Source organism: Olea europaea, chromosome 8, assembly GCF_002742605.1.
Source record: "Olea europaea var. sylvestris chromosome 8, O_europaea_v1, whole genome shotgun sequence".
Classification (NCBI taxonomy): domain Eukaryota; kingdom Viridiplantae; phylum Streptophyta; class Magnoliopsida; order Lamiales; family Oleaceae; genus Olea; species Olea europaea.
The window spans coordinates 15,665,999-15,689,736 of NC_036244.1; the positions used below are offsets into that span (position 1 = coordinate 15,665,999).

The following is a 23,738-nucleotide window of genomic DNA, read 5'->3' on the forward strand; positions in this document are numbered from 1 at the left end:
AAAAATATTCAAGACAAAGCATGAACAGAAAAGGGGAAAGTGGATCACCTTGCCGAATACCTTTCCCGCCTTTGAAGAATCTAGGCATACTTCCAATCAAAGCAACGGAATATGTTGGAGAGGTAACACATTCCACAACCAATTGAATAAATCTCAAAGGAAAACTCAACCCTTCAAGTACTCTTTTGAGGAAGTCCCAATTTACCGAGTCATAAGCTTTCCTTTAATCAATTTTTAGGAGGCATCTTGGAGCGACCCTCTTTCTATTGTATTGTCTCAAGAGTTCTTGAGGAAGATGTATATTTTCCATCATACTCCTACCTTCAATGAAAGCGGTTTGTGCTTGGTCCACAATGTCCCCCAAGATAGGCCTCAATCTAGATGCAAGGATTTTTGTTATCACTTTATAGATGACATTACAACAAGATATCGGTCTATAATCCACAACACTCGGATTATGACTTGACTTTGGCACCAAAGCAATGACCGCATGGTTGATTTGTTTAAGGATGGAACCCGATGAAAAGAATTCCATGATAGCCTCCACAAAATCAAGTTCAATACACTCCCATGCGCTCTTGAAAAAACATGAAGTGTACCCATCCGGCCCGAGAGATTTATCATCTCCAATCCCAAAAAGAGCTTCTTTGATCTCCTCAAAAGAAATATCCCGAATCAATGCATTGCCTTGTTCCAAAGATACCAAAGGCCCATTGCAAATGATGTCTTTGTCGATCGGCCGAACCGGCTCTTTTTTCCCAGCAAGTTAGTATAGAAATTGATAAATTCCAACGCAACTTGGTCTTGTGAAGTGGTATACATCCCATCCTCCTTAAGAATAGTAGCTATAAAATTTCTCCTTGAGTTTCTTTTAACCACGGAGTGAAACAACATTGTACATTTATCACTTTACTTAAGGAAGATGCAATTTGCCTTTTGATAATAAAAACGATGCTCCGCTTCACATAAACCGAGGGCTTTCTTCCTCAATTTAGCAACCATAAATTGAAAATTTTCATTCATGGGCTAATTAGCAGTTGAATTTGGGCAGCCTCCAGTTCATTTTTTTTCCACGTTTACCCTATCCGAAATGTGCCCAAAATGCTTAATATTAAGCTCCTTCAAAGCTCGCTTTAGTTTGCTCAACTTCTTGCAAAGGATAAGTTGCTTTGTCCCACGCGCATTAAAATTCCAAGAAGCTTGAATAAGATCATGGAAGTCCTCATGCCTAGTCCACATGCTAAAAAACTTGAAAGTTTTTTAGCACCCCCAACACGGTCATGAATAGAAACAATGCAAGGGGAGTGATCGGAAAGGCATCCGGAAGGTAGAAAATTTGCATCAACATATGCCCTATTTTGCACCCAAATATCATTAACCATTACCCTATCAATTTTGCTCCAAAACAAACCATTAGTCCACCTGTAATAACAACCAATTTTGCTCCAAAATGAACCATTAGTCCACCTGTAATAAAAACCAATGGAGCGCACATCCGTGAGACATTTGCGTTGAACTCCATAATGTTATTCCAAATTGGCCTCCGGTTAATAATAGTATGAAATCCATAAATGAAACTAATAAGAAAGGTATAAGATGTAACCTTGCAAGTAGCTTTACAATGAATCATTTGTGGATGAACCTTCATCACATCCAAATACACTTTGGATGGATTCCACAAAATCAAGATCTGTCCAGCTCTATGAGTGCAAAAATTGTTTACATGCATGAAGCCATCGAACTTATTCCTCAAAATTCTCATCAATTTTTGATCCCCCAACTTTGTTTTCAAAATACCCATGATATCAATGCAATGTTGCTTGATAAATTTATGAATCCCATTTTGTTTAAGGGGTGGATTCATACCCCTAATATTCCAAGATGCTAACTTCATGACGTTGAAGCAAGGGATGTACCCTTCTTCTTACCAACTTTTGTTACTAGTTTTATTTGCTCAACAACAATACCTTTGAGCTTTTCATTTCCAAAATTATTTGATTCTGCCTCATTGACTTTTGCTGAATAATCTGCCATAGAAATAGGTGCCATAGTACGTGCATTTTTATTTCCAAAAACTGTTCGATTTTTCTTGCTAACAACCTCCACAAAAGGGGCCTCATCCTGTCCCAGAACCTGTCCAGCATGTTCGGCCACTTCAGTAGCCTGTAACTGCTAGGTTGATTTTCACGTCCATCTGGGGCTAAAGTTTTTTGTGTTTCTTTCCCACATGAAGCTGATGCTGTCTCTCCCATAATATGCTGGGAATTTGAGGTTGAGACTGAATTCCCAGCCTGCACTTTATTCCCATGTTTAACCCGAATATGAGCCTTTGTTTTAAACACATTTTTGCCTTTATCTTTGTCACCCCCGGCAAGTTTATTTTTGCAACCCAAAGCGGAGTGACCGAATACTTTGCAAGAACCACAAAATTTTGGCTCATGCTCATAGAGAATTTCTTGCTCCCTCAAATGTCAATATGAAGTCTAATTTTAACCATCCGAACAAGTTCCTTCGATCCATCGACTTCAACAAGTGCTCTTGCATAAGAAAGTCTACCTCTACTAGCCGTGACTTTATCGGTAGATATGGGTTTTCCTACTTTGGAGACAATTTTCCCCAAAGTGTTTGTGTTCCAAAATTCCAACGGTAATCCCGACAAATTGATCCAAGCCGGCAAAATGCTAACATCTTTATCATCAAAGTCAAAATATTGGGGCATGATTTTCAACATCAACGGTCTTCCATAAACCAAGTAGGGTCCTCCATGCAAAACCCTTAGCCTATCCATGTTCATCTCAAATTTGAATACTAGCCACCCACTTGAATGCACATAGTATTTCTAATCAACTTTCCAAGAGTCGCACAATTGGAGAAGAGCCATTTTCTCAGGAAACCTACCGGCAAAATATCCAATGAGACCGTATCCCCACTTATCTTCAATATTGTCTTCGTCCATTTCATCCAAAACAACTTTATCGGATTGAGTATGAAAGGACTTCAACTTAATATTCTCTTCCATCTTCCTATTATCTTTAAAAAGGTTAACCCAAGGGGCTTTAACTTCTTTCTCCCCAACATTTCCAGCAGCATTTACTTCTTTCTGGGAATTTACTTCAGCCGTATGACATTGTGATTTAGAACTAACGGACTCCATATCATCATTCCCAAGTGTTAAGGAAACACTAGGTGAAGGCAGATTTACCTTTGAATTCTCCACCGATTTTAATGTGGAAGAGACATCTTCATCCATATTAACATTATACTGTTGAGCAGCCTGGGGCTTAAGGGGGTAAGCCCAGAAAAATTAGGATTACGAGCTTTCTTCTTACCCATAAAAACACACAAGGCAATGGGTCAAGAGAAAGGGAAAGAAACAGCCCAGAAAGACCAAATAGAACTGGCCCAAGAGAAAAGAGAAGGGGTCGGGTCAGATAGAAGACCCCCAACTCTGAAAATAGTCTGCCCAAAGTACCAAAGTCAGAGACTAGAAGCTATGAAGTCAGAGAACAAACTCTGAACAAAGCAAAAAAGGAAGCAAAAAGGCTGACCAGAAATTCAAAAATCCATCACATGTCCAAAGTACAAGATACATACACAATACATACAAGTCTTGAACCTGAAGAACAACAAAAAAATGCACAGCACAAGGAGAAGAACAAAGAATCCAGAAACCAACTGCTAAGGAGAAGAGAATACTGTCTGGACGAGAAGAAAGAGCCATTGTCCAGAAGCAACACAAACCAAAGAAACATCGGCAAAACCCGGGCAAGTAGGAAACAAACTCCAGCAAAAATAAACTAGAAGAGAACCACAGACTATAAACCAAGCTGGACAAAACAGGAACCACAATGCAGTCAATCTGGACCAAGAACAAAGCTGGACCAGAGCACCCACAAATCAAAATGAAAACCAACCCAGGACCTTAAATATCTTATGAACAAGAGATGTCCAAGAAACGAAGAAACACGGTCTGAAAACGAGCAAGTACTGAAACTTAAGTAAACAACCTGTTAATTCCAGCTATAACCCAACAACCTACACCAAAATAAGTAGAAAACTCGACTGCTTAATCCATAATCACCAGAGAGAAATTAATAAGCTAACAAGTTCAGGTAAAAACACAAGAAAACTCGTAAGGAAAGTGTGCACAAGTGGGATTTCTCTCAATAGGTTGAGAGCATCGCTCTCTAACTCAGTTGTTTTCACCTCCAGAGATGTTGTATTTATGTGAAAGAGTTAAGACTTGGGGAACAATAATACCACTATCTCCCTTTATATAAATTTCCTCCCATCAAAGAAGTTAATTGAAGTGAACGGTTACCACAAGGTTGAGATATGGTTAATTAAGAGAAAGTGGTTAATATCTTGTAATTAAGGGAAATGTTGGACCATTTTAAAATTTCAAAATATTAACATTCTCCCATTTGGTCTATACATTTTGCTTGATATGTGTAAATCAACATGGAAATTGAAGATGATTTTCTCTTATTTCATTCAAACGGAAATGTACACTAATATATACAGATACAGTCTTTCTAATTAAGGTAAATAGCTAATTTGGTCCTATTAATTTGTCAGTTATATAGCTACATAAATCTGTCAATTATAGCTAATATGATTCCGTAACACTCTCTTTCAAGCTGGAGCATAGATATTCATGCACAGCTTCTTACAAAGATACCCAATCCTGTTCCCATTCAATATCTTTGTGAATATATCTCTAGGTTGTCTTCACATAACCAATCTTTCTAATTAAGGTAAATAGCTAATTTGGTCCTATTAATTTGTCAGTTATATAGCTACATAAATCTGTCAATTATAGCTAATATGATTCCGTAACACTCTCTTTCAAGCTGGAGCATAGATATTCATGCACAGCTTCTTACAAAGATACCCAATCCTGTTCCCATTCAATATCTTTGTGAATATATCTCTAGGTTGTCTTCACATAACCAGTAGTGATTAAATTTTCTTGGATTTTCTCACGAATGAAATGATAGTCAACCTCAATGTGTTTAGTTCTTTCATGATATATTGGATTTGAGGTGATATGAAGAGCAGTTTGGTTGTCACACCAAAGTTTTGCTGGTATCGAAGGCTTCAATCCAACTTCAGCTAAAAGATGTTATATCCACAAAATTTCACACGTGGCCTGCGCCATGACTCTATATTTTGATTCTGCTCTAGATCGAGACACAACATTCTATTTTTGCTCCTCCAAGACACAAGGTTTTCACCTAACAAAGACGCTATATCCAGTAGTAGACAGTCTATCAATTTTGGATCCAGTCCAATCAGCATCCGCAAAACACTCAATGTAAGTATGTCCATGATTTCTATACATCATGCCAAGATCAAGGGCTCTTTTGAAGTAACATAGTATCTATTCCAAGGCTTTCCAATGTTTTACTGTAGATGCAAACATAAATTGACTGATAACACTGAATGCATGAGCAATATCTGGACGAGTCATTGTGAGATAATTTAATTTTCCAACTAATCTCCTGTAATTTTCCGGATCATCCAAGAAGTCACCATCATTTTTTGTAAGATGTACATTGGGAACCATTAGCGTGTTGCATGGCCTGGCTTCCATCTTTTCGATTTCTGCCAGTAGATCAAGTAAATACTTTCTTTGAGACAAGAAGATCCCTTTTTTGCTTCTTATTACTTCTACTCCCATAAAGTAATTTAGTTGGCCTAAGTCGTTTGTGTGAAACTTGATATATAGAAATAGCTTGAGAAAAGAGGTTCCTACACAATCGTCTACTGTAATGACGATGTCATCAACATAAACAACAAGAAGAATAATGCCAATTGTTCACTGTCTGTATAAGACTGAGTTGTCACATTTGCTCTTCTTCAGTTCAAACTCCTGAGCTACCTTACTAAACTTGTCAAACTAGGTGCGAGGGCTCTATTTTAAACCATGCAGAGATTTCTTTAGGTGACAAACTTTCTAGACGCCCTTGAGCAACAAACCCAGGTGGTTGCTCCATATATACCTCTTCCTAGAGATCATCATGAAGGAACACATTTCTTGATGTCCAATTGGTGTAAAGACCAATCTTTGGAAACAGCAATGGATATAAAAAGGCGAACAGAGGTGAGTTTGGGTACTGGGGAGAAGGTATCTCAGTAATCTATTCCATAAGTCTAAACATATCATTTGGCAACAAGTCTGGCTTTATGTCTTGCCACAGAACCATCTGGATTGACTTTGATAGCAAATACTCATTTGCATCCCATAGCTTTCTTGCCTGTAGGCAAATCTACCAACTCCCATGTGTGATTTTCATCTAAAGCATGAGTAATAAGAGGCTTTGCTGGAAAATGAGGTCTCTCAATGAAAGTATCATTCCCTAACTACTCAGCAGACGCACTTGGATGTGTGATTTGGTAGATTAGGCACTTATCTTCCTCCTCATGACTTGTAGACGTGGAAGAAGAGGAGAAGAATGGTGTATCTTCCGAAAAGATCACATCAGTAGAAACTAGGTATTTATGAAGATCAGGAGAGTAGCACCGATATCTTTTCTAAAGGCGAGAATATTCCAAAAAAGCACATTTCAAGGTTTTTGGAGGAACAGAAGACCTTACATCACGAACATAATAGGTGCTTCCAAATATTCATGATTCCACTGGGAACAATGACTTGTTTGAAAAAAAAACGATACATGAAACATCACCCTTAAGTACGATAGATGGCGTGCGATTAATTAGAAAGCAACCTTAGAAACGGCTATTGACCTATGGTTGACTTCACGTTTTTATTACAAGAAACAAATTGCTTGTATCCTTAACAATTGCATTTAAGTGATTATAAAAATTGTGGCAAGCTTGATCAATTGAAGACGAAATGGTTGCCATTGGAATACTCGCAAAAAAATTAAGCAATGCCAGACGAGATAAAAGCCGAGCATATACGACAAATTATTCAAGACAAACACTTTATCAAGTTCGACATTGAAGTCATTAGATTTAGATATCTTGAATTCAAATGTAAAGGTAAAATGCTTTTAAAAAGTTTGTAATATCATTTGAAGCTCAAGATGGATTTTTATGCATAAAGAAAGACGATGTTTCAAATATTTTCACATGCAAAATTATTTTTCAAAGTTCTGAATTTTATTGCATATTTGGGAAGTGTCAAAAACCTTGAAAAATAAGTTTAAAAATATTTTTCAATAGGTTATATTTTTCTAAACAATAAAAGACATTTTTTTGAAAATTTTGGCCGTACCGAACGCGTCCAGTATATCCGGCGAACGTCCGATAGAACTGGTTTATCCAATGGTCTACATAGTGATCGTTCTAATTTCTGACCAAAAAGGCCCATTGACCGTCTGGTAGGTACTGGGCATCCGTAGCAGTCGCTCAGTGAGACAGAAATTTGATCGTTTTACTGCAATAAATATCAGATTAATCTGTATTCAATAAACAACTTCTAATAGCATTAAAGCGAGATAGTATTGATCTTATCTATTTAATTTTCACTCTTTGTCTATCTCAATCAATCTATTCATATTAGAAAAACTTTTGATTGATTTAACTTTTGAAAAATCATTTCACTCATCAAAGTTTTGTCGCCTAACTCTTGAGCTTTATTCATTGTTATTTCTTAAAGAGTTAGCCTACTTCTCTTATCATACTCAACTCTAAATACATAATCTATTATAGGAGAAGTTTCAATTTGTAAACCCTTTATCTGTACACTTGAGGATCGTGTTGAGGTCCCGTAAAGCTAAACATTGTAAAAGAATCGGTGATCTTGTTTGTAAGTTATCGAAAGCTTTGTAAGGGTTGGATTGCACCATAAGTCAATCACATTTAGTGGAAAAGGTCTTGTTCGTAACGGAGAGCTTGGTAATGGAGGACGTAGATTGTTGGTTTGGATCGAACCTCCTATTAAATCATTTGCATCCTCTATCCCTTTTACTTATTATTTTTATATTACGTTTTTTACATTCGTCTACTTAGTTTCATATTTATGCAAATTTTCTTAATTATTACATTTGCTTGCATAGTAATTTTAAACTTAAAATTAATTATGGTAAAAGTTTTAAAGACCAATTCACCCCCTCTTGGTTATTCAATCTTGGGCTTTCAAAGGTATCAACCCAAAATTGCTAAGGAACCTTTGTTTGAAACAAAAGAGTTTGAGCCGTCTCAAGTAGTTGTCTATTCTTCCTCTCAACAACTTCGTTTTGAGAAAGGGTATCAATACAGAAGAATTTGTGAAGAATCACATGTTGAATCATGTAGTTTGAAATAAGTCTGACATGTATTCTTTAGCATTATAATTTTGTAGTATATGCAAAGAAGTATTAAATTGAATTTTAATTTCAGCATAAAAGGCTCAATAATGAGAAAACACTTCAGATCAATTTCTCATAATATAAATCCATGTCATTCAAGAAAAATCATCCACAAACATAATAAAATATCTTAATCCAGTTTTCGACATAACAGGACATGGTCCCAAACATGAGAATAAACCAACTTAAAAGCATACTCAGCTCGTTTATTAATTCTTGAACTTAACGAGCTACGGTGATATTTTGCAAAGTGACTCGATTCACAATCTAGTGAAAATACATCATGGAACTGAAGGCATAGCTTCTTTAAGATAGGCAAAGATGGATGTCCCAACTAACAATGTGCTTCAACTGGAGAAGTGAAACTGGAACAAGTAACAGATCAAGGCACCCACGTATCAAGAATATAAAAATCATCAGATACATGTCCTTACCAATAATCTGTTTTATCAAAAGATCCTGAAAAAGACAATGACCAGGAAAGAATGAGATACAACAATTAAGGTCCTTAGTAACTCTACTTACAGAAGTCAAATTAAAAGAAAATTTTGGATAGAACAGATGATAGGGTAATAGAGGGAATTGGTTTAACAGTTCTAGATCCCACAATGTTATAGGTTGATCCATTGGCTATGGTAACAAGAGAGATGGCTTTGTGTGATCGAAAGCAAGAGAATATATTAGGATTACCTGTCATGTGATCTGTGGCGCATGAATCTATCACCTAGTTGTTTGAAGATGAGATAAGGCATGTTTTACCTGACTCAACAAGAACAATAACAAAAGTGGATTTCTTTAGTGATTCTTGATACTAAGAGAATTTGGCAAACTCATCAGCTGATATCATAATCTTTTTCTTAGAAGATGAAGTAGGAGTAGCAGCAACATTAGCAGTCTGAGTCTATTGATTGCGAATATGCAATTTCCTATAGTATCGCTTGGTGTGGCCTGGCTCATTATAGAAGAAGCACACAATGCTGCCTAAATCATTGTTACGGTTATCGGTAGCCTTGTTTCTTCCTCCCCTGTTGTTGACCTTCCTACCATAACCATTTTTCTCTCCTTTGGCAATAAGAGCTTCATTTTGCTAAATATGTCAGGTATTTTCACTGCACAGAACTCTACTGAAGACGTCTTGAAGAGAGAAAATTTCAGAGCTAAATAGAATTTGAGATTTAGAAGTCTCAAATTCGAAAGGAAGACCAGCTAAGAAGCTCATAACAGCTATTTGTTGTGTTTTGACGTCAATGCTAAATGGCAATAGCATATTAAGTTCTTTATATGTCCTTTTGAAGTCTATGAAGTAAGCTGTGAGTGACTTGGCTTCCTTTTTAGCATGATAAAAAGCCTTGCAAATTTTATACATTCGCGACACATTTCCTTTGCCAGAATAAAGAAACTCCAAACAATCCATTAGTTCTTTTACAAATTCACAGTGATTAATTAAACCTTACCTCACTGTAGATTGAATTTCTAATTTGTAAAAAGAGATATGTATCTTCTCTCAGCCAACTTTGTTTGGTATCATCTTTAGGTGGATCTTTAGTTAAGTGATCATCTTTGTCTATGCTTTGTAAATAGACTATAATTATCTTACTCCACTCCAGATAATTAGTGCCTTTCAATTTACGTTTAGTGATTCTGGACATTATCGGAACCATCTCACTCACAGATCTCTTGGACTCAGTCATTTTCCAATAAAAGTAACTTTCATGGCCCCAAATGAAATAGTCCAACAAGAATTCAAAACAAACAATCCAACAATAAATCAGGCCCAAGTAACACTCCTCAGCCCAATTTAAACAAATCACAACCTAATTAAATAACACACTGGACAAAAGAATAAGGCTACACAACCAACCCAAACCTCAACCTAATTAAAATACCAAACTGGATCAAAAAGAATCAAACCACAACTCTGTCCAATACAAAGAAAAGCCACAGAGTCAGAGCACCTCTGGCTCATACACGACGCGGGCAACTATCTGCAACTTGTGGGGCGTGATCTGGAAAAGCCGAAGCTGTGGGCACCAACTTCAGACAGTACCCACCAAAGGAGAAATGAGCCGGTGCTGAGAATGCATTGATTTCACACGCAGAGACGTCGGAAAAAAGGCAGCCGCATCACTCTTTCTAAGAAACACAGAGAATCGCAGCCGCCGTCACCCTTCCAAGAAATGCAAGGAATCTCGTCATTCACACACACTGGTGATTACCCACAGAATTGTAAGAGCTAATCACCAGATGCGACTCTCTGCTCTGATACCATGTAAATCAACAGAGAAAATGAAGATGATTTTCTCTTATTTCATTCAAACGGAAATGTACACTAATATATACAGATACAATCTTTCTAATTAAGGTAAATAGCTAATTTGGTCATATTAATTTATCAATTATACAGCTACGTAAATCTGTCAATTATAGTTAATATGATTTTGTAACAATATGATATCCAAAATCCGTCAATTCTCACTCTCAAGAAACAAAAATACATTAATCATGGCAATAGGTTCTCTAAATACGAGTATTATCTTCCATGTTTCTTAAACACTGGCCCATATTACTTAATGAATAAATCATATATTTATTCTAGGTCCAAATATCAATGATTTCAAAATGAATGTGTACACAAGGAAAACAAATATGAGAAAGCATGACAAATAGAGTTTCATTAATTAACATTCATTTTTACAACGAAAATAACATGGAAGAACTAAGCCTCAATTTATCTACATAATTCTTAAATTTTAATGGTGGCATGCCTTTTGTCAATGATCAACAATCATCAATTTAGTGCTAATGTGTTCAATGACCACCATTTTCTCTTTAACACGTTCTCTTATGGCCAGATACTTGATGTTAATGTGCTTGCTTCGACTACCACTTTCGTTGTTCTAAGTCGTAAAGACTGCAGCTGAATTATCACAATATATCCTCAATGGCCTAGAAATCGAATCCACGACTCTAAGTCCAGAAATGAAACTCTTCATCGATACACCATGCGAAGTAGCCTCAAAACAAGATACGAACTCAGCCTCCATAGTGAAGTAGCAGTCGGGGTTTGCTTTGTGCTTCTCCAAGATACAGCTCTACCAACAAATATAAATAAATATCCTGATGTTGATTTTCCCAAATCAACACAGCCAGTGAAGTCCGAATCAGAATAGCCAGTCACTTCCAAATTATCAGTCCGTTTGTATATAAGCATGTAATCTTTTGCCGCTTGAAGGTATCTCATCACTTTCTTTACAGCTTTAAAGTGGTCCATACCTGGATTACTTTGATATCTTCCCAACATCCCAACAACAAATGCAATGCCAAATCTTATGCATACCTGAGTGTACATTAGGCTTCCAACAGTAGACGCATAAGAAACGTTCTTCATTTATTCCATTTCAATATCATTTTTCGGGTACTGGTTCAAATTGAATGTATCACCCTTCACAGCGGGAGCTATACTTGGTGAAAACTTTGTTGACATAGGTCTCTTGAGACAGACCTAAAATACCTTGAGATTTGTCCCTTTTGATCTTAATACCAATGATATAAGACGTGCCCATATCCTTCATCTCAAAATTTTTAGAGAGATTGTTTCATCTCATGTAGCAAACATTTATCATTGGTTGTAAGTAAAATGTCATTCAAATACAGAAAAGGAAACAAATCTTACTCTACTAACCTTCTAGTACATATATTAATCCACAATGTTCTCTACAAATCCAAAAGAAGAGATAACATCATGAAATTTCAAATACCACTGACGAAAAGCTTGTTTTAGTCCATATATAGATTTTTCTAGAGCTTGCACACCAAATGCTCGCTACCACTAGAGAAAAATCATTCTGATTGTATCATGTAAACCTCTTCATCTAGATTTCCATTGAGTATAGCCATTTTTACATGATTTGTTGCAACTCCAAGTCAAAGTGTGCAATCAATGCCATGATGATACAAAGTGAATCTTTCTTTGATACAAGAGAAAATGTCTCCTTGTAGTTGATTCCTTCTTTTTGAGTGAATCCTTTGGCAACGAGTCTTATTTTATATCTTCGAATATTGCCTAATGAATCTTTCTTCACTTTATAGACCCATTTACATCCTATGGCTTTTGCACCATGAGACAACTCAATAAGATCCCAAACCACATTAGATGCCATAGAATCCATCTCATCTTTCATTGCATCATACCATAAACTTGATTATTTACAATTCATAGCTTGTGAAAACGTTTCAGGATCATTTTTGACTTCGACATTATAGTCCGATTCTTGCAAATACACAACATAATCACTAGCTATTATTGATTAACTTGCTCTAGTAGATCTCCTTAATGTTTTATCAACATTTTTCAAGAATCATGTTGTTTAATCGGCTGTTCAAAAATTTCTGGCAATTCTTGAACAGCTTGATCCATTGGATTATCATCAGCAACTTGTGGAACTTTAACGACTGGTTGTCCAACACTTGTTTGAACTTGAGGGATGTTGTGAACGATAATCAATTTGTCACTTGAAATGGAAGTTTGAACGTCAATATGATTCTTTTCAGAAACAATGTCTTGGAATCGATCTCTCCCATTAATCAAGTCATTCTCATGAAACTTTGCATTTCTTGGCTCCAGCAATCCTATTGCTGTGAGTTGGACAATAGAATATGTACCCTTTAGACCTTTCAACATATCCAATGAAATACTCACTAATGGTCCTTGGGTCTAGTTTCTTTTCTTGTGGGTTTTAAACTCTTACTTCATACAAGCATCTCCACAAGCGTATATATCGCAAATTCGGTTTCCAACCTTTCCATAATTCAAATGGTATTTTTGGGACAGCCTTGGTTAGAACTCGATTTAACATATACACTATCGTTTTAAGAGCTTCAGTCTACAAGGATTCGAAGAGTTTGGAGTTACTTCGCATACTTCTCACCATGTCCATTAAAGTTCAGTTTCTTCTTTTTGCTACACCATTTTTGGTCGGCAACCAGGCATGGTGTATTGGGCAATTATCCTATGCTCTTGAAGAAATTTCGCAAATGGACCAAGTGCTTGTCCATTCTTGGTGTATCCACCATAATATTTTTCACCTCTATATGTTCTCACGATTTTAATTTGCTTTCCACATTGTTTCTTTACTTCAACCTTAAAAACTTTAAAGGCGTCTAGTGCTTTGTTTTTGTTATGAAATAAGTAGATATACATGTATCGTGAATAATCATCAATGAAAGAGATGAAGTATTTCGAACCATACGAGTCTATATCTGGACTACAAATATCTTAATGTATGATCTCTAATATATCTGTACTCATTTTAGCACCTTTCTGGTACTTATTGGTCTGATTTCCCTTACAAGTGTTGAAATCAGTAAAATCAAAGGTATTAAGTACTCCATCACTTACTAATCTCTTAATCCTTCCTATAGAGATATGTCCTAATCTCCGGTGGCACAACATAGAGGAATCTTCATTCATAACACCTCGTTTTATATCAGTGTGAATGTGCATAGCATTATAAGTAGTATTATCTTGCAAATTAATAGAGAAAAGATCATCAGAGAATATCATTCCCAATCAAACCAGATTTATAAAATAAACTAAAAGATGTTTCTGAAAAATTAAAGGAATATCCCAAAAATACAAGTCTTGAAACTGAAATCAAATTTTTAGAGAAACTTGGAATATACAACGTCTTTTATAAAACTACTACTTAAAACTAAATTGCATGTTCCAACAACCATCACATGTGAGCGCATCTTGTTTCTTGAATAAATGCATTGCTCATTTTCCACTGGTTTTCTTAGGTTTCGCATACCCTGTAAGGTATTTGAAATATGAAATGTAGAACCAGAGTCAATCTACCATGTGTTATAAATAACATCAACCTTATTAGATTCATAACAGACAAATGAGATTGGTTTACCTTTCTTCTCAAGCTATTTCTGGAACTTAGTGCAATCCTTCTTCACGTGTCCTTTTTTTTTTTTTCAGAAAAAATACTTGGATTCTTTTTTTATTCTACCTTGGGGCAGTATTTTACCCTTCCCTTGCTTTTTGGCTTGGTTTTCGTCCTTTCCTTGTGTTGTCATCAATGCACTTTCACCCATTTTCATTGTCAGTCTCCATTCTTCCTGAACACACACGGCTAGAAGTTCATTAATTGACCACTTATCCGTATGATTGTTATAGGATATATTGAAGGGTCCATATTGATGTGGAAAAGTGTTCAAAATGCAGTGTACAAGGAAAGACTCAGACATATCAACCTCAAGAGTCTTCAATTAAGACGCAATGTCCTCATTTGCATAATGTGCTCATGAACAGCTCTCACAGTAATGATCATCATGGATGAAAACTTCATAATCAGAGTGTTAGCAAGTGCTTTATCTGAAGTCTCAAATAGTTCATCAATAGCCTTCAACAATACTTTGACATTTTTATGCTCTTTGATAAAACCACGAATACTAGTAGAAATCTTGGTCTTTATAAACATCATACTGAGGCAATTAGATCGCTCCCATCGTTCATAAAGAGCAATTTCATCCGGAGTGCTGGTCAGAGTGATTTTTTGTTCGTCTTCCCTGATAGCATAATCAATGTCTGTCCACCTCAAATGAAGAAGAATTATCTCCTCTCAGACTTTATAGTTATCACCCTTTAGTTCGGGAATATCATACTTAACATCAGAGAAATTTGCAGGTTGCATAACTGCATAAAAAATTAAACATACATGCTTATAATTGAGACTAACAAACATACTTCAAAGATATGAATATAGGATGCAAAACTTGCCTGTGGGCTAAAGTCCTACTCAATTAGATCCATTAATGGCCATATGATAAAACTATCAAATTATGCTCATGTTTCTAATTCCTGTGGGTAAATTAGAAAATATAATTTGACATTTTAACCTAATTAATCATACAAATATAATAAAATTTCTGTGGGATAAAATCTATTACATTCCATATGACTAACCACAATTAATGTTATAATGTGATCCTAAAACGATTAATATATAATTTTGCATAATTAAGGATGTTGACGCTACTCTCTAATTAATTAAAATTATACGGATCATGCAACATTTAATTTAATTCACAAAATATGCTTATATAAATTGCACAAATCCAAAAGCAATATGAACACAAAAATTAAAATTTTGATGCAACAAATTATTTAATTCAATATTGCATGTATAAAAAGGACAAGCCTATGTAAAATCAATCATAAATCCAATGGCAGCATAAAAACATTGCCTAAAATAGATGCCACCAACCCAATAAGTGGAGGCCCATATAAAATGTATGGTAATAAAATATGACCACGCAGGAATCTTTGACTAACCTAACTGAAATCCTTATTTTTTTTAATAATATGTCGTCTTCAACTTGTAGTTGAGTCTTTTTGACCTGGTTGTGACCCGAATAGAACCTCGACAGTTTCTTCACCTTCCGAACACTAGAAATTATTTTCAAATCCTAGAAATGTTAGAAATCCAATTTCTTAATGATTCTGTTACATCTTGTCACACGTGGCTCTACGTGATCGACCCACTGTAGCCCTTGGCCCAGCTAAGCTAACACAGGTGGTACGGCGGCCGAGGCCACTAGGTCTCTGAAATGCAACCAGAGTTAACACCTCAACTAAAGCTTAACATCTTGAAGCCCAAAGTACATTGGTCGAGGCGGTTCACTCTGAGGCCTATGAATTGACACTATGACTTCCGAAGCACCTTCATTATCACTTCTTCCAAGAGATCTGTTCTTTCACAAGTATCTTTTTTGAATGATTGATGTAATGTCTACATAGAGTTTTAAGTGTTAAGTTTTGTCACACATAGTGGCGGCTCTGCTACTTAATAAATGTAAAGTGGGCTAACAAGTTAAAAGCGATGCCTAAGATTAGATGTATGGATTAGAGAGATGAGGTCACATGTACTCCCATCCGAGAGCCACAATTCACCTAGCACTACTATAAATACTCTCTCATGTCACCATTGTAAGGCTAATGCAATTTTACATACAAAACTCAATACTAGAATAAATACAAAACAATTCATCCCATTTTATTATCTTGCAAATACAACTAAGTCTACATAATGTTCATAAACCAAGATTGGTGATCATTGTACAATCGTTCTACAAGTGTATCGCAAGATTCCGAACGATGTAGTCTTGTGCCTTTGAGCTGCTCCCACGCCCTTTCTGAGACCGTTGGTGTGTCTTAGCGTGTAGGACTTAGCTTGCGTGTGTGCGGGTGGATCAAGTATCTATTGTCTGCGTGGCCTTAATTAGAAACGAGGTAAACAGATCCCTAACCTTATTTTTCATCAAAACAGAGATTTGAAATCTAAGGAAAAATTACATATACACTATAAATTTCTAAAATATGCAGAGAGCAAAAACGAGCAAGGCAGAGGTAAACAAGGCTCTGATACCGACTTTAGACTTTATTTTGATCAACCATGTGTAGGTAAATAAATAACATATAGATCAAATGTGGAAAATGAACATGAACTAACCTCCAGCAATTGATGTTTAAACTGTAGAATTTCAAGTTGTATTTGGTGCTTTCAAGCCTTCAAAAACTTTCAGAGATAGTGTATTTATGTGAAAGAGCCAAGACTTGGGGACCAATACCACTACCTCCCTTTATATAAACTTCTTCCCATCAAAGAAGTTAATTGAAGTGAATGATTACCACAAGGTTGAGAAGTGGGTAGTTAAGAGAAAGTGGTTAAGGGAAATGTTGGACCATTTTAAAATTTCAAAATATTAACAGGGGAAAGGGTCAAACAAATTCCATGAGGGCATGGAGCGTAAATGACGGAGAGAAGAGACTATTAATCCTTCTAATGTTTCCGCGAACGAGTGGCATATGTTGGAACATGAAAGGAGAAGGAAACTGTAGCACATTGACAGTGCTTTCTTCAGTGTAATGCTAATTCTATGTGATCACTTATTATTTGAGGCATAAAACTAATGCCTCAAATAACAAGTTACCATACAGAATAACTACTGCAATTGCTAACTATGAATAACATTATTTCTTCATTTTTCTACATAAATCCCTAGACTTTTTCTTCTTATCAGAAACGTTTATTTAGTGAATGGACCTATGGTCTCAGATTTAAGCTCGGATTTGATCATTGTTTTGTTGTGGATAGTCGGGGTAGAAGTGGCGGGTTGGTGCTACTGTGGCTGGATGACTGGAAAATCTAGATAAGGTCTTACTTAAAAAAAAAAAAAAAGGTTTAACCCCAATCTTGAGGGCTCCCACCGCCCCACCCCTAGAGCTATGTGAGAGAGATAAATCGCGGAATGTACGCCTTAATAAGGAGACGAGAGGGTAACACTTGGTGTTTTACAGGTTTTTATGGAGAGACGACCCTTCTCCTGAGATCGTCTTTGGAGATTACAGGGGCTGAGGTTGTCTCCCTGGGTGTGCAGTGGTGACTTTAACCAAGTTTAATTATTCATCTCTCTCCAATTCTATCCCACTTCATCCAGCATTACCATTGGTTGAATTTTAAAGATTATTTTTGTAAAAAATAAAAAATAAAGAAAAAAATGATAACAAATGTCTCTTTATGTTCATATATGCTAACTTCAGATATGGTTAGACAAATCATCAAAGAGGTCTTTCCGTCTTCATATGCCTAACCTCTTTCCGTGTTCACATGCCTAAATTTGTACAATCATAGCCATACCACATTTTACAAAGTTTTTATTAAATTTAATCAATACAACCATGAACCTAGCATTGGACTTGAGAATGTGAAAACTTCAATTAAGACTTACATTTATTCAAGTAAATTCAAATCCAACATGAAGCAGTAATTGACAAAATGCACTCAGGATGGAAACGTTTAATTGATTTACACTACAGTGACTTTCGCTAGTTCTACAAACATAACTCAAAAGGGATAACAAATAGCGGAGCACAGAGAAAATCAGCTTTTTCCGTGTCAACTTGCCTATGACATTTCCCGAAACCGGGCAATGGCCTTCTTTTGAATAACAGCTTTATAACTATCTCCAGCCTGCACTTCAAGTTTTGGATCCAACTTCTTAGGCTGACTCCCTAGTCCCGCTCTAGTATCCATGGCCTGAGTTTGGACAGGCTCTACCATGCCACTTCCATCTTTCCCCAATCCCTATTTATGTGATCAACCGAGAGAAACCAAACAAAAATTCCAGAAACCAAAGTCAGATACTGAAATAAACAAAACGTACTGCCACTGTCACTTTAGTGCTGATGGATGCCAACAAGTTATGGTGCAAGTGAGTCTACAAAAGACCAGAGAAGAATCATGGTGTGTTGCCTAAACTTGCAAGTTTTTAGTTTTAGAACTGAATCTATGAAGTGCTTGCTTGGTTAAGCTTTTAAGTGCTTATAAGCATGGGCCTCAAGGAAGGCATGGTTAAAAAGCTAGTAAAAGTTGTGAGTTATGTGGAATGTGTTGATAAAAATAAAGTTTGACAAGCTTATAAGTTTGCCAAACCTGCACTAAATGGATAAATTCCAAAGAAAACTGACATTGCACTAAATAGGTACAGTATCGTCATAAATTTTATTTGCACAATGAAATTTGCTTTCATGTAAAACTAATACGAAAGTTATGTAGTGCAGGATAAGAATTGGTACCGAGCCTTCATGCCAGCCCATGCTGCGGAGCATCCGGTTGCCCACATTAGTCTCATCAATTGCCCTGTCTGCTGTGATCACTTCGTAGTTCTGACTATTTGCATCTCCAGCAACTCGTCCACCTCCAACACCAGGAGGGAAAGGCATGGAATCCAAAGCACCCCTTTTAAATGTTGAATCTCGATCTTGGATGTTCAGCAGCAATAACCACAAAAATTTTCTAACAAGTCAATATAGACTCCAAAGAGAGATAAAACCAGCAATCGATCATTGGATTCTTATCCATCTCAAGTTTCTATAAATATTTGCACCAGGCAAAGTTCGAAGCTATGGCAGACTATTCAACCAATGTCATCGCAATTAAATTCCGTTAGAAGATGCAGAGCAGTCATACAGCATATAGAAGTGCTATATGCACAAGTAAACTCACTCTGGAATTTAATGCTGATAGAAAGAACAAAAAGAAAGAATAGCACAAGAAACAAATCAAAATAAACTTACCGAAATCTCCAACATCAGATTGGTCATTCCCGAAAGATGATGATGAACCATACAAACTTCTACGTTCAGCTGCTCGATCTCTGTAGGTAGCCTGGGGCTGCTCCTTATTTGAGAGAGCAGAAGATGGCATCTCTGAAAACCTTCTCTTACCACTTCCAGCAGCAACAGGTGATGCATAAGAACCCAGTGCAGAAGCATCTGTTCTGAATGGTGTCACTGTTGTTAAGGTATCCGTGAATGTCAGCGAAGATGGACCTGAAGATGTGCTGGTCGAAGAAATGGAACCACCTCCTGCTGATCCTGTATACAAAGTATCTGATTTCACCACCCCCATTCCAGAGCTCCTAATCACCCCTTTTAAGGATCCGCTAGAACCAGAAATCACGGGTCTTGTCCTGTCTACAGATTCTAAAGCAGCAGTGTGGGTTGGGGCATTAGATGCAATTCCTGAAGAGTCTACGACATTCTCTTTTGAACTCGGCATGTCACTTTTGAATTTGTTTTTTGTGGATGACGCTGTGTTAGATCTCTCTTCAACTGCAGCAGACAGCTGATTGTCGTCAAGTGCCACTCGTGGTGCTTGTCCTTCATGACTCCTTTGCTTCCACATGGTTAGAACATTACTCATCTTCTTCTTGTTAGCCAGGAGGCTGCTCTTAGAAGCAAGTCTTATTTCTTTCAACTTCTCCTTCTCTTTCTTTTCAGCTGCTATCGCTGCGGCAGCAGCCTGGACAGCATCTGCCAATGAAGCAGCTTTCTCATTTGATGTTATTGTAGCAGCCGGTGCAGATATAATAACCTTCTTACTATTGGGACCATCAGATGCCTTGGAAGTTTCACTTTGCTTTTCAGCAGTTTTGTCATTCTGATCAGCACAAATATATTGCTGAGTTTGGTGATCATAAGTATACCAGATGCCGTTGTTGCCATCATAATATAAACCTGCAAAGTGCAAATTTGGAGAATTTTTAATTTAAACCCTAAATCACATGAAGGGGAAGATATCCATGAGCCAAAGAGAAGTCCACAATGATTAACGGTAATTGTTCAAGAACTACAGCAGAACAATTTCTTATTATGCGTGTTCTCATTCTATTCAGGAATTGCCATTAAAACCAACCTCAGTAACTTATCATTCACATTTGTCAGCCAAATATAAATTTTGGAAGGTGAACAGTCAAGAAGCCGGTGCCGTGGGCATACATGTGTCCCAAGATATATAGGTGAATGAAGATACTCCCACAATTTCAAAAATGCAACACTAGAACACAGGTAGAGATAAAATACGTTGGCAAGATATTGATAGGTTACCCATTGGTTAGCTAAAGTAGGAGAAGGGTATTAAGGGGTTTAATAGAATAAAGTGTTTAGATGTTTACCTATAGATAGGGGGGTGTATTCATTTCATGATTCAGGCAGAAATAGGGTCTGAAAATAGTCAGAAAGCTGAACCTCTCGAAAGTTCAGCAATCTATCGTAATCCATTTCTTTGTAATTCATTTCATGTATTCAATCAAAACATGTACAGTAAATTACCCAAAAAATGGGGATTAACACACATTTTCATGCTTTCTAAGCATTTAGAAGATACAAGGTAGAGATTAGCATGTTCCAAAAGAATATCATACAGTAATAAGAAAAGGGAGCAAATTCTATTTAGGAAAATGAGCAAAAGAAATGAATTCAAAATGAAATGAGAAATGACGCAGAACTCAAGAAATACGAAGGAAAAATGAAAAGAGGCATAACCAACATATATAACTAAGAACTTCAGCTCGGAAACACAGAAGTACCATATGTGGTTTTTTGAAAAGATTAGGACCAGAATTTATATATGCTGAGCTAAACTACAAAATCTGAGAGGGAAAAAAAGGCAAGAAAGGATGCTGCAACACAAAAGAGGAATATTACAAATCGAAAATTGGGCTAATGAAATAAAATAGCATTTCCACATCCACAACCAGTAAAAGGGTCAAATACTCGCGATGTGGGATGTATCTGCAAATTCCTGGCTGGTAGATCAACTAATGTTTAATTAATTTTCTCATCTCTTTTAAAAGCATAAAATTTGTAGCGAAGATGTCTGGCATGCCACATTCTTTAGATTTGTCAACGTGACTGATCCTGGTTTAAAATAAATGCTATATTACAGATAAATTGGAAAATTCAATTACGCCCACCATTTAATTCCTAATTTCTTGAATTCTTTAATTAAAAAAAAAAAATCTAAATGCCATACACAATCATCAGAAACAGGATACTTAAAATGAATAATAACAAACTAAGCCTTTCCCAATGAATTTGGGGTCAACTAAATGATACCTTTTCTAGCACGCACAGTGGGTGCATTGTTACACCCAATCCTCCTACAATCGATGCCGCATATATAAACAAATAATTCGCATAATAAAGCTATAAGGACCAAGAACCACGTGATTAAAGGGATCTTTTCTAACATATAGAAATAGAAATATTAAAAGAAACCTTTGGAATGAAATCAAACTATAAAGAGACAAACCTGTATTTCCATCATAGTAGAATCCAGATGCAGCATCATAATAATAACCTGAGGCTTCATCCCACACAAAACCAGATCGAGGCGCTGAAGGATCCTTTTGACCTGTGTCTTGTCTGCCCTGCTCTTGCTCGCCACCAGATTGTTTATCATTAGGGTTGTACTCTTTAGGTGCCCACCCAACAGCATCATACTAAAGGAATTCAAAAAGAAGAATTAGCCGTCACACATAGGCACAAATTCTCTACTTGCATTAGATTAACACAAGATATTGTTGCCATAGTCAGGCAAGTAAAACTAACAAGTAAACCGAATGAACATCTCCATCTGCTCATAAACAAAGAGCTGACAATAGATGCATGTTTTTTAGTCCAAGGAGAAAAGCTTCAATCCTGATCTTAATAAGGGGACTTAAAATATCAACTTTCTGCCGGTACTAAATTTACAAATTTAGTGCATGTTTAGTTCCCACCTGTTGGGCGATGCAGCATGTCTAAAGCAGCTTTAGGGAAAAAAGTTGAGTGTTTAATCTTCTATTATAAATAGTGCAGTACAATAAGTAGGGTTTGAACATGGCCAACAATAAGCGCATGGCTCAATAAAAGAACATTAACTTAAAGAGTAATGCCATTGAGAGTGAAAAGCACCTATCCACTCAATTTATATAACTAAATTGATTTCCAGTATATATAATAGTAAAGAATATTCGCTCTGAGAGCAATGAAATTGTAGTAAAGAATATTAGCTCAGAGAGCAATGAAATTGTAAGTGAATTACACCAATTCACCAAATTTTTATAACTAAGTTAATATCCGCTACCATTCTCCTCCAGGAAAATGATATTTCAAAGCAAAAGCTGAAAACATAGGTCAACCTAGATATGTGAACCACGGACACAATTTACATTTGAAGGACGCAAAAGTTATAGGAAAAGGCTGTGTAGATAACCTGCTGAGCAAACGTTGCTGCTTCAATTGCAGCGGCAGCAAGACTACTTGACAGAGAAGCACCTGATGTTGTCGATCCAGCTCCAATAATACTTTTTGCATAGGCGACTCGAAGAATCTGCCCATTTTTCTCCAGAGTGGTGCCATTTGTTGCTTCAAGGGCTTTAGTAGCATCTTCAACCTGAAAATAAGTAAACAAAACCAAATACAGATTGTTGACACTACAATAATATGTCCAGAGGATGAGCCTTCAAGGGAAGAGAAATGATCTACTAAGCAATGGTACTTAGCTCAGATGACATGGCACATCAATCCATTGGCAGATAACAAGTTTATTTCAAATATTGAGACTCAACATAAAGTTATCGACCAATGGATGGATGTGCCTTGTAATCAGTGGTTAGCAGAGTATTTCTCTTCAAGGGAAATTAAAATCTTCCCAATGGCAGAAAAGACCCATGATATCAAGCAGTCTACAAAAATATTCCTTAAGCTGTTACTATGTCTCCTTATGCTTAGGCAAGAGGAGAAGAGAAACTTTAGTTTAGCTTAATTAAATCTGGAGGCAGGAAGTCTTAATACAGAGAACCTGATATATTCCACTAAAAATTACAGTGAGCATCAAAACCGCATCATATTTGAAATTTAAGCAGATAGCTACTAAGATGTCCATCTTAACATAGGCGCTATCATTTCAGAGTGAAGGAAGTTGAACACATTTATCTGTTGATTTCTTTTTCTTTTTCTTTTTTTTTTTTTTTTTTTTTTTTTTTTTTTTTGGGGGGGGGGGGGGGGGGGGGGGGGTTTTTTTT

At 36.4% G+C, this 23,738-nt stretch overlaps 1 protein-coding gene across 3 annotated transcripts in view; it reads right to left on the bottom strand.

Annotated features, from left to right (window-relative positions):
- Nucleotides 1-18,089: 18,089 nt before the first annotated feature.
- The window catches only part of LOC111398956 (SUPPRESSOR OF ABI3-5-like), a 12,712-nt gene continuing 7,063 nt past the window's right edge, over nt 18,090-23,738 (bottom strand). For all 3 annotated transcript variants that reach the window (XM_023026135.1, XM_023026134.1, XM_023026133.1), the window contains exons 13-17: nt 22,928-23,107; nt 21,983-22,172; nt 19,465-20,406; nt 18,964-19,148; nt 18,090-18,472 (exon numbers count right to left, since the gene is read on the bottom strand). In XM_023026135.1, the coding sequence (XP_022881903.1) occupies nt 18,293-18,472; nt 18,964-19,148; nt 19,465-20,406; nt 21,983-22,172; nt 22,928-23,107 (1,677 nt within the window). In that variant the 3' untranslated portion in view covers nt 18,090-18,292. The remainder of the gene's footprint in view (nt 18,473-18,963; nt 19,149-19,464; nt 20,407-21,982; nt 22,173-22,927; nt 23,108-23,738) is intronic.